The sequence below is a fragment of the Bison bison genome, unplaced genomic scaffold (genome assembly GCF_000754665.1).
Source record: "Bison bison bison isolate TAMUID 2011002044 unplaced genomic scaffold, Bison_UMD1.0 scf7180017864527, whole genome shotgun sequence".
In the NCBI taxonomy this organism is placed as follows: Eukaryota; Metazoa; Chordata; class Mammalia; order Artiodactyla; family Bovidae; genus Bison; species Bison bison.
Genome location: NW_011495078.1, coordinates 15,103,219 through 15,116,260, shown reverse-complemented (window position 1 = coordinate 15,116,260; position 13,042 = coordinate 15,103,219). Strand labels below are relative to the sequence as shown.

The 13,042-nt window shown below is 43.6% G+C and overlaps 1 protein-coding gene across 2 annotated transcripts in view; it reads right to left on the bottom strand.

Moving 5' to 3' along the window:
- PPP2R1A (protein phosphatase 2, regulatory subunit A, alpha) overlaps nucleotides 1-2,745 on the bottom strand; it is a 24,179-nt gene extending 21,434 nt beyond the window's left edge. For both annotated transcript variants that reach the window (XM_010831529.1, XM_010831528.1), the window contains exon 1: nucleotides 2,502-2,745. In XM_010831529.1, the coding sequence (XP_010829831.1) occupies nucleotides 2,502-2,579 (78 nt within the window). In that variant the 5' untranslated portion in view covers nucleotides 2,580-2,745. The remainder of the gene's footprint in view (nucleotides 1-2,501) is intronic.
- Between the last annotated feature and the right edge of the window lie 10,297 nt (nucleotides 2,746-13,042).

Here is a 13,042-nt window from a genome sequence, read left to right as displayed (position 1 = left end):
GAGGATGAGAAACAGGTGAAAAAATATGATAAAATTTTTTTAAAAAACTGCTGAATCTGGATTTGGTACTATTTTCTCTGCGGATTCAGATTTGACAATCAAAAATCATTTACTGGAAAAAAACCCAGCACCTATCTCAGATTTCTTTTGTGAGGACTCAACAAACACACACAAAGCACTTAGCAGGCTAGCATACAGCAGGGTTTCTTAGCCTCGGCACCACTGACCTCTAGGGCTGGACCATCCCTTGTGAAGGGAGGGCCTGGGCAGTGCAGGATGTTGGGTAGCATACCTAGCTACTGCTTGCGGCACTCCTCCCACCAGTCGTGACAACCTGTTAAGACCCAGTGCTCTATAGTAACCATTAAGAGAATAGTTTTTAAATTCCTGAAGCATCTCACCTTTGAGAGATGAAGCCCTCATCTTACCACAAGCGGCAGACTAAATTTAATGAAAACCTAAAACATGTCACGCACTGTTCTAAGCATTTTCCTTGTACTAACCTATTTAATCCTTGAAACATCCCTATGAAATGCTAAGTATTACTTTTGGGGCGGAGGAGGGGGGGGCTCCACTGCACAGCTTGCGGGACCCTAGTTCCCCAACCACAGACTGAACTCTGAGCCCAATACAGTGAAAGTGCCGAGTTCCAGACACTGGACCGCCAGGGAATTCCCTATTCCCACTTCATAGATGAGAAAACTGAAGCAGACAGTATAAGTAACACAGAAACCTGGTCTCTCCACCAGTGGACCACATTTTAAGAAACGTGGGGCCCCAAACAACCCGAGACAATGCACCCAGTCACTGCTTCTCACTGGCTAAGGAAGCAATTTCTTTGAACCTCACTTTTCAAATATAAAACCATAAACTGCTATGACAACTGAATGAGGTCATCACTGAATGCCTTCTTAAGGGGCCAATTCCACTGCAACCTCCCAACCAGGCAGATGCTGCTTCCTCACTCATCATTATTCCTTACAGATGAGGAATCTGGACCCAGAACACGCAAGGCACTGACTGGTCCAGGGCACACAGGGAGCACACCGGTAGTGCTGGCATTCAAACCTCAGTCACCTTGACTCCTCCATCACTCACCACACCGCATCCAAACCACCAGCAAACCCCAACAACTCTCCTTTTCAAGATACCCCCAATCCTGCCAATGCTGGTGCTGCTCTGCAGTGGCATCCAGAAAGGTCTCTCTGCTCCTGCCTGGGCCCTATTCGACAGCAAAAACTCAGAGCATGTCATTCGTCTATGCAAAGCCTGGCACTGGCTCCTCCACCTCACCAGTCTTTGCCTTGCTGGTCCACAGGCCTCACTTGATCTAGCTCTGGATTAATCCTCATCTGCCACCACTTCGACATTCACTGGGCAGCTGGCCTTGCTGTTCTGACTCCCGAACTACGGTCATAAGAGCCCAAACCACAGAGGCTGGGCCAGTGTAACCCGCACAATTTTATCAATGGGGAAACTGAGGCCCAAAGAGAGGATCGAAACTCTTCAATCACCACTCCCCACAATTACAGCTAACATTTATTGGGCCCTTACAACAGACCGGGCGCCGTTCTTTATGACTCGTATTATTAACTCGTTCAGCCCCTTTACAAACTCCCATTGAGACCAGGACTATTATTAGACCACAGTTTATGGAAAACAAAGGCCCAGATTGGTGAAGTAATCGGCCCAAGGTCACTCGGGTGAGAGGCAGGGCTGGGATAGGCAAACCCTGGAACCCTGCCTCTTCTCAACACTTCGCCTGCTGGGCTCAGATACCTGAACCTCCCGCTCCCACACATTAGAAATGTTAGTCTGTTTAGTACACTGCCCACCCTCCACTCAACGGGAGGATCCTGGAAGGGGGGCGAGTTTCCACCTCGTAATTCGTACCTGAATTTGGCCAGTTCCCACTTTGGGAGTGAGCTTTTCGCCCCTCTCCCCTTCGGGGGTCTACACCAAAACTGGAGAGAGTGGAGGGCAGGAATTGTATAGTCAGTCTTCACGTCTCAGTCTTCATTTGGGAAGTTTACCCCACAGCGCAGAGCCTTAGCCGCTGAAACCGTGAAGGGTGAAAACTACCCGGACCCCCCACCAATCAGGCGGCCCCTCCCCCACTCGGAGCAAGTCACGCGCCCACCGCATCCCCGAGGCGCCATTCAAGGGCTGCTGCCGCCAATCACCGAGCCGTTCCTTCGCCTCTCCCCCACCCAATCGGTCGACTCTCTCCAGAGCCGCGGCCTCGTAGGCCCGGGGCCCCGCGCGCACTTCGCAGGCCCAGGACCCTCCAAGCTCGCTTTCGCTCCCGCCCTCCGCTGGACCGACAACCAATCCCGGGCACCGTCTCATCGAGTCCGGGGACCCTAACATATGAAAACGGAATGCTGATTGGCCGCCGCCCCTTCCGCCACTCCCAGCGAACACTGAACCTTGTCCGCGAGGGACGCCCGTGCCCCCAGATCCCCTTTCCCTTCTTCCTCAAGTCCCCGTTGCTTCCGGACCTGAACATCCTCGTTGCGGAGCTCGTCTATGAGCACCGCGATGGGGTAGAGCGAGTCGTCGCCATCGGCCGCCGCCATCTTGGGCCCGTCCCGTTCCTGTCAAGACTGCGGCCAGCGCCGTGCTAAAACCGGGATGGGGAGGGGTTGGGCTGGGAGGAGGAAAGAAAAGCGTGGGGACGCCCGAGCCACTTTACAGGGGCTACCCCACATTCATTGGCTGCGATACTCCGGGCTTAGCCTGCGTTTCTTTGGTCCGAACAAATAAGGTCCCGCCTACCGCCCATTTGCCATTGGCCGAAGGGACGAGATTAAGTTTGCCGGAGCCTAGGAGAGGGGGAGGAGGAAACGGAAGTACGTGGTATCTTAGCGACCAAGATTGGGCCCGCCTACGTCGCCGCTAACATCGGCCTAGACGAGCAGTTGCTTCTAGCCAATGAGGAGCAAGATTGGGAGGTGGCTAAGCCAGCTCGCCTCCGAGTTCTTCTGCGCCTGCGTCGCTAGGAATGCATGACGTCATTGACGGGGCAACGAGAACTATCTGCAGGTTTTGGTTTGGGAGGCAGTGGTTCCTCTTGCTGGCAAGCGGACTTCTGAACCTTTGTGGGAGAGGAGGAGAGAGTGTGTCTTTGATTTATGCCTTATTTTGCTGAGGCCCCGAGAAAGGTGGCGACTTGCCTTACTCTGAATAAAACCCAACGCTCCTCATGCGTGGATCTGATTCCTGAACGCCTGTCTCCCACCTCCCCTTTATACCCTTCAGCAGTTCTGGAAAATTAACTGCTTGAGCACATCATGGTTTTTCATGCCAACAAGCCTTTGCCCAAACTATACGTTCTGTTTGGAAAGCAGTTCCTATTAAATCGTCAGATGTCTACGTATCTCCCCTTCCCTTCCTCTCTTCAGTCCTGGCCAAGCTCCCAGAGCCACGTTATCAGTCAATCTCAATCTCTCTCCCTCCCTCCCTCTCTCAAAATTCGTGTCCCTTAGCTGAGTCTGTGCTAAAGACCCACTCCAGTTAGGAAACTGCTCCTTATAAAAGGGAGCGGGGATTGAGCGGAGGAGACGTTGCATATTTCAGTCTTTTCCTCCTTATCCCCAGGATCTTCCCGCAACCCCAACTTTGCCAACTCACGGAGGCTATAAATCTCTTTAGCTAAGGATGCGCTCTAAATATCTTATAATTTTGTCAGTTACACCTCAACAAAGCTCCCCCTCACCAAAGAGCCCCAAGTGTGCCATGCAGAGACAGCCTCTGCAGCTCGTAGATGCAGTCAGCAGCTTGATTCTGGTCAGACTCTTCACAGAAAAGACCCTGACCAAGAGTATTTCAGTCAGCGACCCAAACAGTTCTCTCAGCACAGCAGTTTGTTTCCACAGTTCACATCCTAAAAGAGGGATGTCCAAGGCACACTAAAGGCTTGTGCGCCACTTGGACACGCTGGCAATCGTCCAGGTGTCTGACCACATCTGTTTTCTATTCCTGCACAGCTGGCACTAAGACTGCACAGCCACAGCGGCCCAGGGAGCAACATTAGGTTTCAGCTTGCCTAAACCTTCTGTGTAGGTCAGACCATGCATTTAGGGAGGTCTCAGAGGACTGAGAGTTGGTAGTGCCAGTGGCTTTGGCTATAGTGTAGAGCTGAAAATTTCCCCAAAGGGATAGATACCACTTATTCCTATAAAGCCAGGATGCTGCTGGAGCCAGTCTGGGTTCATTCTTGAATAAGTGATTCCCGTAAGATGTAGGACTTTGGGGGCCCTTCGTACCTTGGTGGCAGTGGAGTCCAAGTTAATTCATCCCCAAATTTGGAACATCAAGCCAGAGAATTGCAAGGCTTCTACGGATCAGGCTTCAGTTTTGAGGTCCATTTGCTGCTGCTGCTGCTAAGTCGCTTCAGTCGTATCTAACCCCATAGATGGCAGCCCACTTGAGGTGCATTTATTGGCAAGCTAATTACTGCTGTTCATAAGCAGTGCACCTGTTGGTAGTGTCAGAGTGGCCCTGAGTTCATAAAGCAGTGGGGACTTTTAAATGGAGGCTGCATCCCTTTGCCCGGAGAAGGCAATGGCACCCTACTCCAGTACTCCTGCCTGGAAAATCCCATGGATGGAGGAGCCTGGTAGGCTGCAGTCCATGGGGTCGCTGAGGGTCGGACACGACTGAGCGACTTGACTTTCACTTTTCACTTTGATGCATTGGAGAAGGAAATGGCAACCCACTCCAGTGTTCTTGACTGGAGAATCCCAGGGATGGGGGAGCCTGGTGGGCTGCCGTCCTTGGGGTCGCACAGAGTTGGAAGCGACTGAAGTGACTTAGCAGCAGCAGCAGCATCCCTTTGCCAGAGGTATTAACTGACAAAATCATTAGGACATTGTCTCCCATGTCCCAGAAGTGTAGTGAGTGTTGGGCCTCCTTTGGCTAATGGGGAGTCCAAGAGACAATAGTTTTTCTTTCACTGATGGAAAGATTGAGCATGATAATCTGCCCAAAGACCCATTAAACTTGCACTGGAAAATAGGACTTGAATTTGGTCAGGTTATATCAGCTACCCCAACTGGCAGAGATGTGATGACAAGTTAGACAAGGCTATGGAGGCTGGGGCCACTAACTTGTGAACAAAGAGAATATAATTTATATAATGAAAACTTTGTACATCAGACATTAGTGGTGCATGACCAAAATCCTTACCACTTGCCGGAGGCAAGTAAAAAGGTAATATGTCTCACTAACACTTGTCTACCTGCATCTCCCCTTACTGGAACAGTCACCTCTGTGGGATGTGGAAACACAAGCATATCACACAACAATTTCTGATACGTTCTGATGCAGGATGCTGAAGTTTTCCAAAGGATCCTGCTATGGTCTGTTTGTGTGCACTCAAAATTCATATATTGAAACTCAACTCCCAAGGTTATCGTATTAAGAGATGGAGCTTTGGAAAGAGATTAGGTCATGAATGGGATTATAATGACCTTTCAAAAGAGGCCTGAAAGAGCTGTCTTGCCTTCTTCTGTCTTGTAAAGATACAACCAGAAGTCTGAAACCCAGAAGAGGGCCCTCACCTGACCATGCTGCCACCCAGATCTCAGACTTTCAGCCTTGTGAACTGAGAGAAATAAATTGATGTTTGTGAACTACCCGCTCTCTGGAATTTCATTACAGCAACCAAAACAGACTGAGATAGGCCCTCAACTACCTCATCTATTTAGCTTCCCTCTGCTTTTGTGATAACACATGAAGGCTGTTTGTTATGTTGGTTCAGTCACTACCCCATCCTCATTTCCAAGATTGTCAAGAAAGGTAAAGGGTGTAAGATTTTACCCCATTTGCAAAGCAAGTTACCTTGCCAGTTTCATGGATGCTGGCATAAGACGTGAGATGCCTAGGACTGAGACAGAAGCCATTATTATGTGTGGCACAACAGGCAGCAAGAGCTTCAAGTTCACACCTGGTTCCTTTTGTTCCCACAAGCCCCAGAGGGGTTGTGCAAAGAAGTCCAGGGGGATGCCACACCCACAGCGGGGTCTGTGTCACAGATGAAGAACATTATGCTTAAGAAATCCTAATATTCCAGTGTGGATTGTAAGTACATCTATCAACCTTTGCTTCTGAGGAAGACATTTTATTTATTATGTTAGTTAGATAATGAATCTGCCCTTGTCCCCAAGACAGACACTACTGCCATATTTCAAGGAGGTTATATAAAAATCCTTTCAAAGTAGTCCAGAACAGAAGCTGATGTAAGACATGAAAAAAAATGAGAGGGTCATGGAGAACTGTCTCCCAGTAAGGTACACCTTTCCCTTCAACTTTTGGGAGTAACTGAGCAAAAACATGGAGAAGGCAATGGCACCCCACTCCAGTACTCTTGCCTGGAAATCCCATGGACGGAGGGCCTGGTGGGCTGCAGTCCATGGGGTCTCGAAGAGTCCGACACAACTGAGTGACTTCCCTTTCACTTTTCACTTTCATGCACTGGAGAAGGAAATGGCAACCCACTCCAGTGTTCTTGCCTGGAGAATCCCAGGGACGGGGGAGCCTGGTGGGCTGCCGTCTATGGCGTCGAACAGAGTCGGACACGACTGAAGCGACTTAGCAGCAGCAGCAGAGCAAAAACATTCACTGAAGATTTCCAATACCAAAACTGACCTTGGTTGTGTGGTGCTGCTGGGCTAAGTTGCTTCAGTCATGTCTGACTCTCTGACCCCATGGACTTAGCCCATCAGGCTCCTTTGTCCATGGGATTCTCCAGGCAAGAATACTGGATTGGGTTGTGATTCCCTCCTCCAGGGGATCGAACCTGCATCTCTTTGTCTCCTGCATTAGCAGGTGGATTCTTTACCACTAGCACCACCTGTGTGGTGCTGTGTGACTGTTAAAAGGCTAGAGGAGACAGAAAGAGACAGATTTAACAGGAGACTTCATGGGTGAGGTGGTATTAACCTGGATGAGCAGTGAGAGGTGAGAACAGATGAAAAGAAAGAATAATGTCACATATCTGAATAAATTGAAATTTTTTAACTTATCAGAAAAATATATAATTCAGTATCCACACATGCAACAAGTCAATTCTGGTGGATTGCTAATCTAAATATTAAAGCTAAATAAAAATTTAAAAATAAAATAAAGGCAAACATTTCTAGTCTTAGAATGGGGAAATTTTATTAAGCAGACTAATAAATGTTATTGAGAAGTAAATATTTTTACATTAAAATGAACACTTCCTCCTCATTGACACACACACACACACACAGAGGAAGACAGAGATAGAGAGCATGAGATAAAGGAAACCAAGAATGACATCGTGTCCAGTAGGTATATAGAACTACTATAAATCAATAAGAAAAAAGCAATACAATAGAAAAAATGGATAAAATAAATTAATACATACTTCAGAAAGAGGTTTCCCAATAAAGATAAATTGTGAAAACATGCTTCACTTTCATAATAAAATAAAATCACTACTTGAAACCATCATACACCAATTAGAAGTCCAAAATGAAAAAAATAAATAAATAAACAGAAAGTGTTGACAAGGATGTTGGTAAGCCAAGAGTATCTCCTACACTGCTGTGACTGTGGAAATTGGTCCAAACATTTTCCAGACCTCACTGGCACTGCCCCTAAAAGGTAAAGATGAAAGGGCTTCCCTGGTGGTCCGGTGGTTAAAAGGTAAAGGTGCAGGGGCTTCCCTGGTGGTCCGGTGGTTAGGACTTAGCCTTACAATGCGGGGAGTACACGTTCGGTCTCTGGTCGGGGAGCTAAGATCCCACATGCCTCACAGCCAAAAAACCAAAACATAAAACAGGAGCGATATTATAATGAATTCAGTAAAGACTTTAAAAATGGTCCACATCAAAAACAACCTTTAAAAATGATAAAAATGTAAATCTGTCACCCAACAAGTCTGTTATTAAATATACAATCAACAGAAACTAGTATGTGCCTCATCAAAACAGGTTCTCGATTTACATACCAAGCACTACTCCTAATAGTCCCAAACTGAAAACAATCCACATGCCAACTAACAGTGGAATGATTAAAGTAATTGTTTTCTATTCACGTGATAGAACCCTGCACAGCAATGCAAACAAATGATCAATGACAACACCCAGCAATAAACTCACAAACATGAGAAATGACAAAAGCCAAATACAAGAATAGTTTACTTACTTTATATAAAATTCAAACTGACTAAAGTGACTTATGTTGCTGGATGTCAAGGCAGTGGTTACCCTGAGGAGCAATGAAGGAGAAGGAACAGTTCGGGGATTCTGGGGGCTTGGCAGTATTCCATTTACTGATCTAGGTACAGACTACAGAAATGTGTTCATTCTGTAATTTCTGTTGAGCTCTGACTGTATAAACTGCATATATCTTTAATATTTTAAGATACATATCACCAATCAAAAAGTTGGGATATGCTGTGAGAATGACCATCATCAAAGACCACTCCTGGGTACATATCAGAAGAAAATGAAAATACTAATCCAAAACAATATGTGCACCTCAATGTTCATAGCAGCATTATTTACAATAAACAAGATATGAAAGCAAATTGTGTTACACAGATGAATGGATAAAGAATATGTGATACATGTAGATGGAATATATCTATACCAAACAAAATGGAATACTAGTTAGCAATAAAAAAATAATGAAATTCTGCCACTTGCAACAACACAGATGGATTTAGAGGGTATTATGCTTTAGTAAATATGTCAGAGAAAGACAAACACTATATGATACATTTATTTGTGGAATCTAAGGTATTGAACAAACTACTGAATATAACAAAAAGAACAGACTTGAAGATATAGAAAACAAACTAGAGGCTACCAAAGGGAGGCAGAGGGTAGGGGGCTAAGAGCTGCAAATGACTATGTATGAAATAAATAAAGTACAGGGAAATATTGTACAGCACAGGATATACAGCTAATCTTTTATAGTAAGTGGAGTATAAACTTTAAATATTGTGAATCACTACTGTAGATCTGAAACTTACATAATACTGTAAACAAAATATACCTCAATCTTCAAAAATTGAATTTTTAAAAATAAAAAGTAGAAACAAAGGTAAATGATTAAATAAGCTAGTAAATAAATAAAGGTTTCTTTGGAGCATTCTGGGAAAAAAAAGATGGGATACAGAAAACAGATTACTGTTGTGACGTCCTCATATTATAAAGGTGGTGTTTAACAGTATTAGATATAATGACACTGTGATTACCTTTGGAAAATATGCTGTAATTTCTGGGTAAAAGCTAATAAATACATAGTATACAACTTTTCAAAGAAAATATATAAATTATACTATAGAATTATAGTTAGGAATTAATAGAAAAGAAGCTAACATAGATAAAATAAGAAAATACTCTCACAGCAAATGTATCAATTATTACATTACATTTATATAGACTAATTTCTTAATTGAAAATTTTTTACCTTATTCATGAATGGGTTTACAGGAGATATGGCCACATAATAGAATTAAAGTAGGAAAATGAAAACAACATTTCATGGAGTTTTAAGAAGCAGCTAACATGGCAACGTACTTCTTAGATAACACACACTTTGACTTTTGTTATTGTAATTAGTGGTATTTTCAATTTTTCTTACTGTACAACTTTCCAATGTACTGACTGATGGATAACAAACATGACAGACTTTATGCGTATACACACACGGATCACACACAGACACATATACACACACGGATCACACACAGACACATATACACACACGGGTCACACACAGACACATATACACACACGGATCACACACAGACACATATACACACGGATCACACACAGACACATATACACACACGGATCACACACAGACACATATACACACACGGATCACACACAGACACATATACACACACGGATCACACACAGACACATATACACAGACGGATCACACACAGACACATATACACACACGGATCACACACAGACATATATACACATAGGTAGGTTTTTCTTTCTTTTTTTTCTTCGTCCGTTGTAATCCAGTTTCTGGTAAATATTTAAGTGTCTCATGTGAGAAAGAAATAGTGGTTTCTATTTGGGATACAAGGAAATATATATATATATATATCAATTGGTTGAATATATATATAAATATATATGATATATATATCAATTGGTTGAAAATAACTTTTTTGTTTTTCAAACTGTTGAATTGTCAATACTTTCACTGGTTTCAGAACATCAATACAGAGAAACCTACATAAAAATCTCTCCTAAATTTGAGGCAATATCCACAGTGCTCACTGAAAATCTGGGAGCTCCAGGGAATTCCTTGGCAGTCTTGTGATTAGGACTCCGAGCATCCGCTGAAGGAGGCCCAGGTTCCATCCCTGGTCAGGGAACTAAGATCCCAGAAACTGAGCAGCTCGACGAGGAAAAAAAAAATCAAGGAACCCCAAATTCCAAACTCTGTATACACAAAATGGATCTTTTTGTATCTTTCATGTATTTTCCTTTCAAATGGATCTTCATGTGATGCTCTGAATGACTATGCTAAAGTTCTTGACTTGGTGGATTATAACAACCTGTGGAAAATTCTTAAAGAGATGGGAATACCAGACAACCTTACCTGTCTCCTGAGAAATCTGTATGAAGGTCAAGAAGCAACAGTTAGAAGCAGACACGAATTGGTTCAAAATTGGGAAGGGAGTATGTCAAAGCTGTATATTATCACCCTGCTTATTTAACTTATATGCAGTACATCATATGAAATGCTGGGCTGAATGACTCACAAGTTGGAATCAAGATTGCCGGGAGAAATATCAACAACCTCAGATATACAGATGACACCACTCTAATGGCAGAAAGTGAAGAGGAGCTAAAGAGCCTCTTGATGAGGATGAAAGAGGAGAGTGAAAAAGCTGGCTTAAAACTCAGGTTCAAAAAATGAAGATCATGGCATCCGGCCCCATCACTTCATGGCAAATAGATGGGAAAACAATGAAAACAGTGACAGATTTTTATTTTCTTGGGGTCCAAAATCACTGCAGACAGTGACTGCAGCCATGAAATCAAAAAATGCTTGCTCCTTGGAAGAAAAGTTATGACCAACCTAGATAGCATATTCTAAAGCAGAGACATCACTTTGCCAAAAAAGGTCCATATAGTCAAAGTTACGGTTTTTCCCGTAACTCACATTGTCATCTACAATGTGAGAGCTGGGTCATAAAGAAGGCTGAACATAGAAGAATTTATACTTTCAAATTGTAATGCTGGAGAAGACTCTCGAGAGTCCCTTGGAGAGCAAGGAAATCAAACCAGTCAATCCTAAAGGAAATCAACCCTGAATATTCAGAAGGACTGATGCTGAAGCTGAAGCTCCAATACTTTGGCCACCTGATGCAAAGAGCCAATTCATTGGAAAAGACCCTGATGCTGGGAAAGATTGTGGGCAGGAGGAGAAGGGGATGACATAAAATGAAATGGTTGGATGGCATCATTGATTCAATGGATATGAGTTTGAACAAATTCCAGGAGATAGGGAAGGATAGGGAAGCCTGGCGTGCTGCAGTCCACAGGGTCATAAGGAGCAGAGACGACTTACTGACTGAGCAACAACAGTAGAAATAAACTTCATCACTTTAGGGACATGAGCAATACCTCCAAATGTCTTTCTTGACAACTTGCCCAAGTCATCGTCACAAAAGATAGAAATGTGCCTCTGCAAACCCCAATTTCATGCAATTCACATCTTTTTCAATTTTCACATCACCAGATAGTGTTTCAAACTATGGTAAAATGTCATTTTATGCACTCATTTGCCCAACTCCAGTTCAATTTGGACATTTCTAACTGCAAATGTTTAAACATGCACATCTTCCTATGTAGCATCACATTTCAAGTACATAACTGGCATCTCTCTAGGGACACAATGGACAAACCTCATGAATGGTTGGAAAAGCTTTACTCAAGCACTGAATTTCCCCTCCAGCACTATTATCTTAAGTTCCAGTCATGGCCTGCCGCATTCTCTTCCACTTCCATGGACCTTTTCTTAATATTCCAGGTCAACTTCATTTTTCAGAAATATACTGTGACACATTTAAATTACACACTCATACAATTCTCCACAGTATCCAGATTGTTTAGGAACTGTTGTTTATTAGTGCATAAATTCTGAACTCCTCCAATGCAAGCACTAGCGAAACTTCCATTACATAAGTACTTATATATCTTCAATTACAGTTACCATTATAACTGCGTTTACTTGGAGAAGATGCTCACCATGTCTTTCTGACCTACTATTTCTGCTCAACCACTCATAATCTTAGTTAAGACTCTGGGGGAAGTGGCTATGAAATGAACATAGTCCAAATACATCCATTTTACATTTTTCTCACAGGATTACAGGATGTTTTATTACTTATCCTAGCAAAAAAGATCCTGGATATTCTGGAGACACATCTCATGAGCAGAGCTGAGAGTTTCAAAATATGCAATGATTATTGCAAACGTTTTCACAAACAAACAAAAAAAAAATCAATACTGTTTTTTTTTTAAGCCAAGGTAATATTAATGATGAAGGAAAGGGTGTTGAAATAGATAAAGGTGCTCACCAGGAGGATGGTTTTGGTGGCTCTGGACTCAAGGGAGGATATGGAGGAGACATTGATCCTACGACTGTTTTGGACCCACAGTGCAAATATATACCATTTATATCTTTCTCATAAGGCTAGAGGAGTTTGTATTCCTTTTCCCAGCAAAGCAGAGCCTGGATATTCTGGAGTCACGACTCATGAGCAGAAAGGGGCTGATAGTTGGAAAACATGCGGTGATTATGGCAGAGATGTTCATAATGAACAAATCAGGATCTTTCAAAACACTCAAAACAATATAACAGATGGAGGAAAGGATGTTAAAACAGACAAAGGTGCTCACCACAAGAAGAACAGTTTTGGTGGCTCTGGACTCAGGAGAGGATATGGAGGAGACTTTGATCCTGTGAAAGTTTTTGACCCTCTGCTTGTGCCTGTACAGGATAAAACCCGTGGAGCCACTGGCCAAGA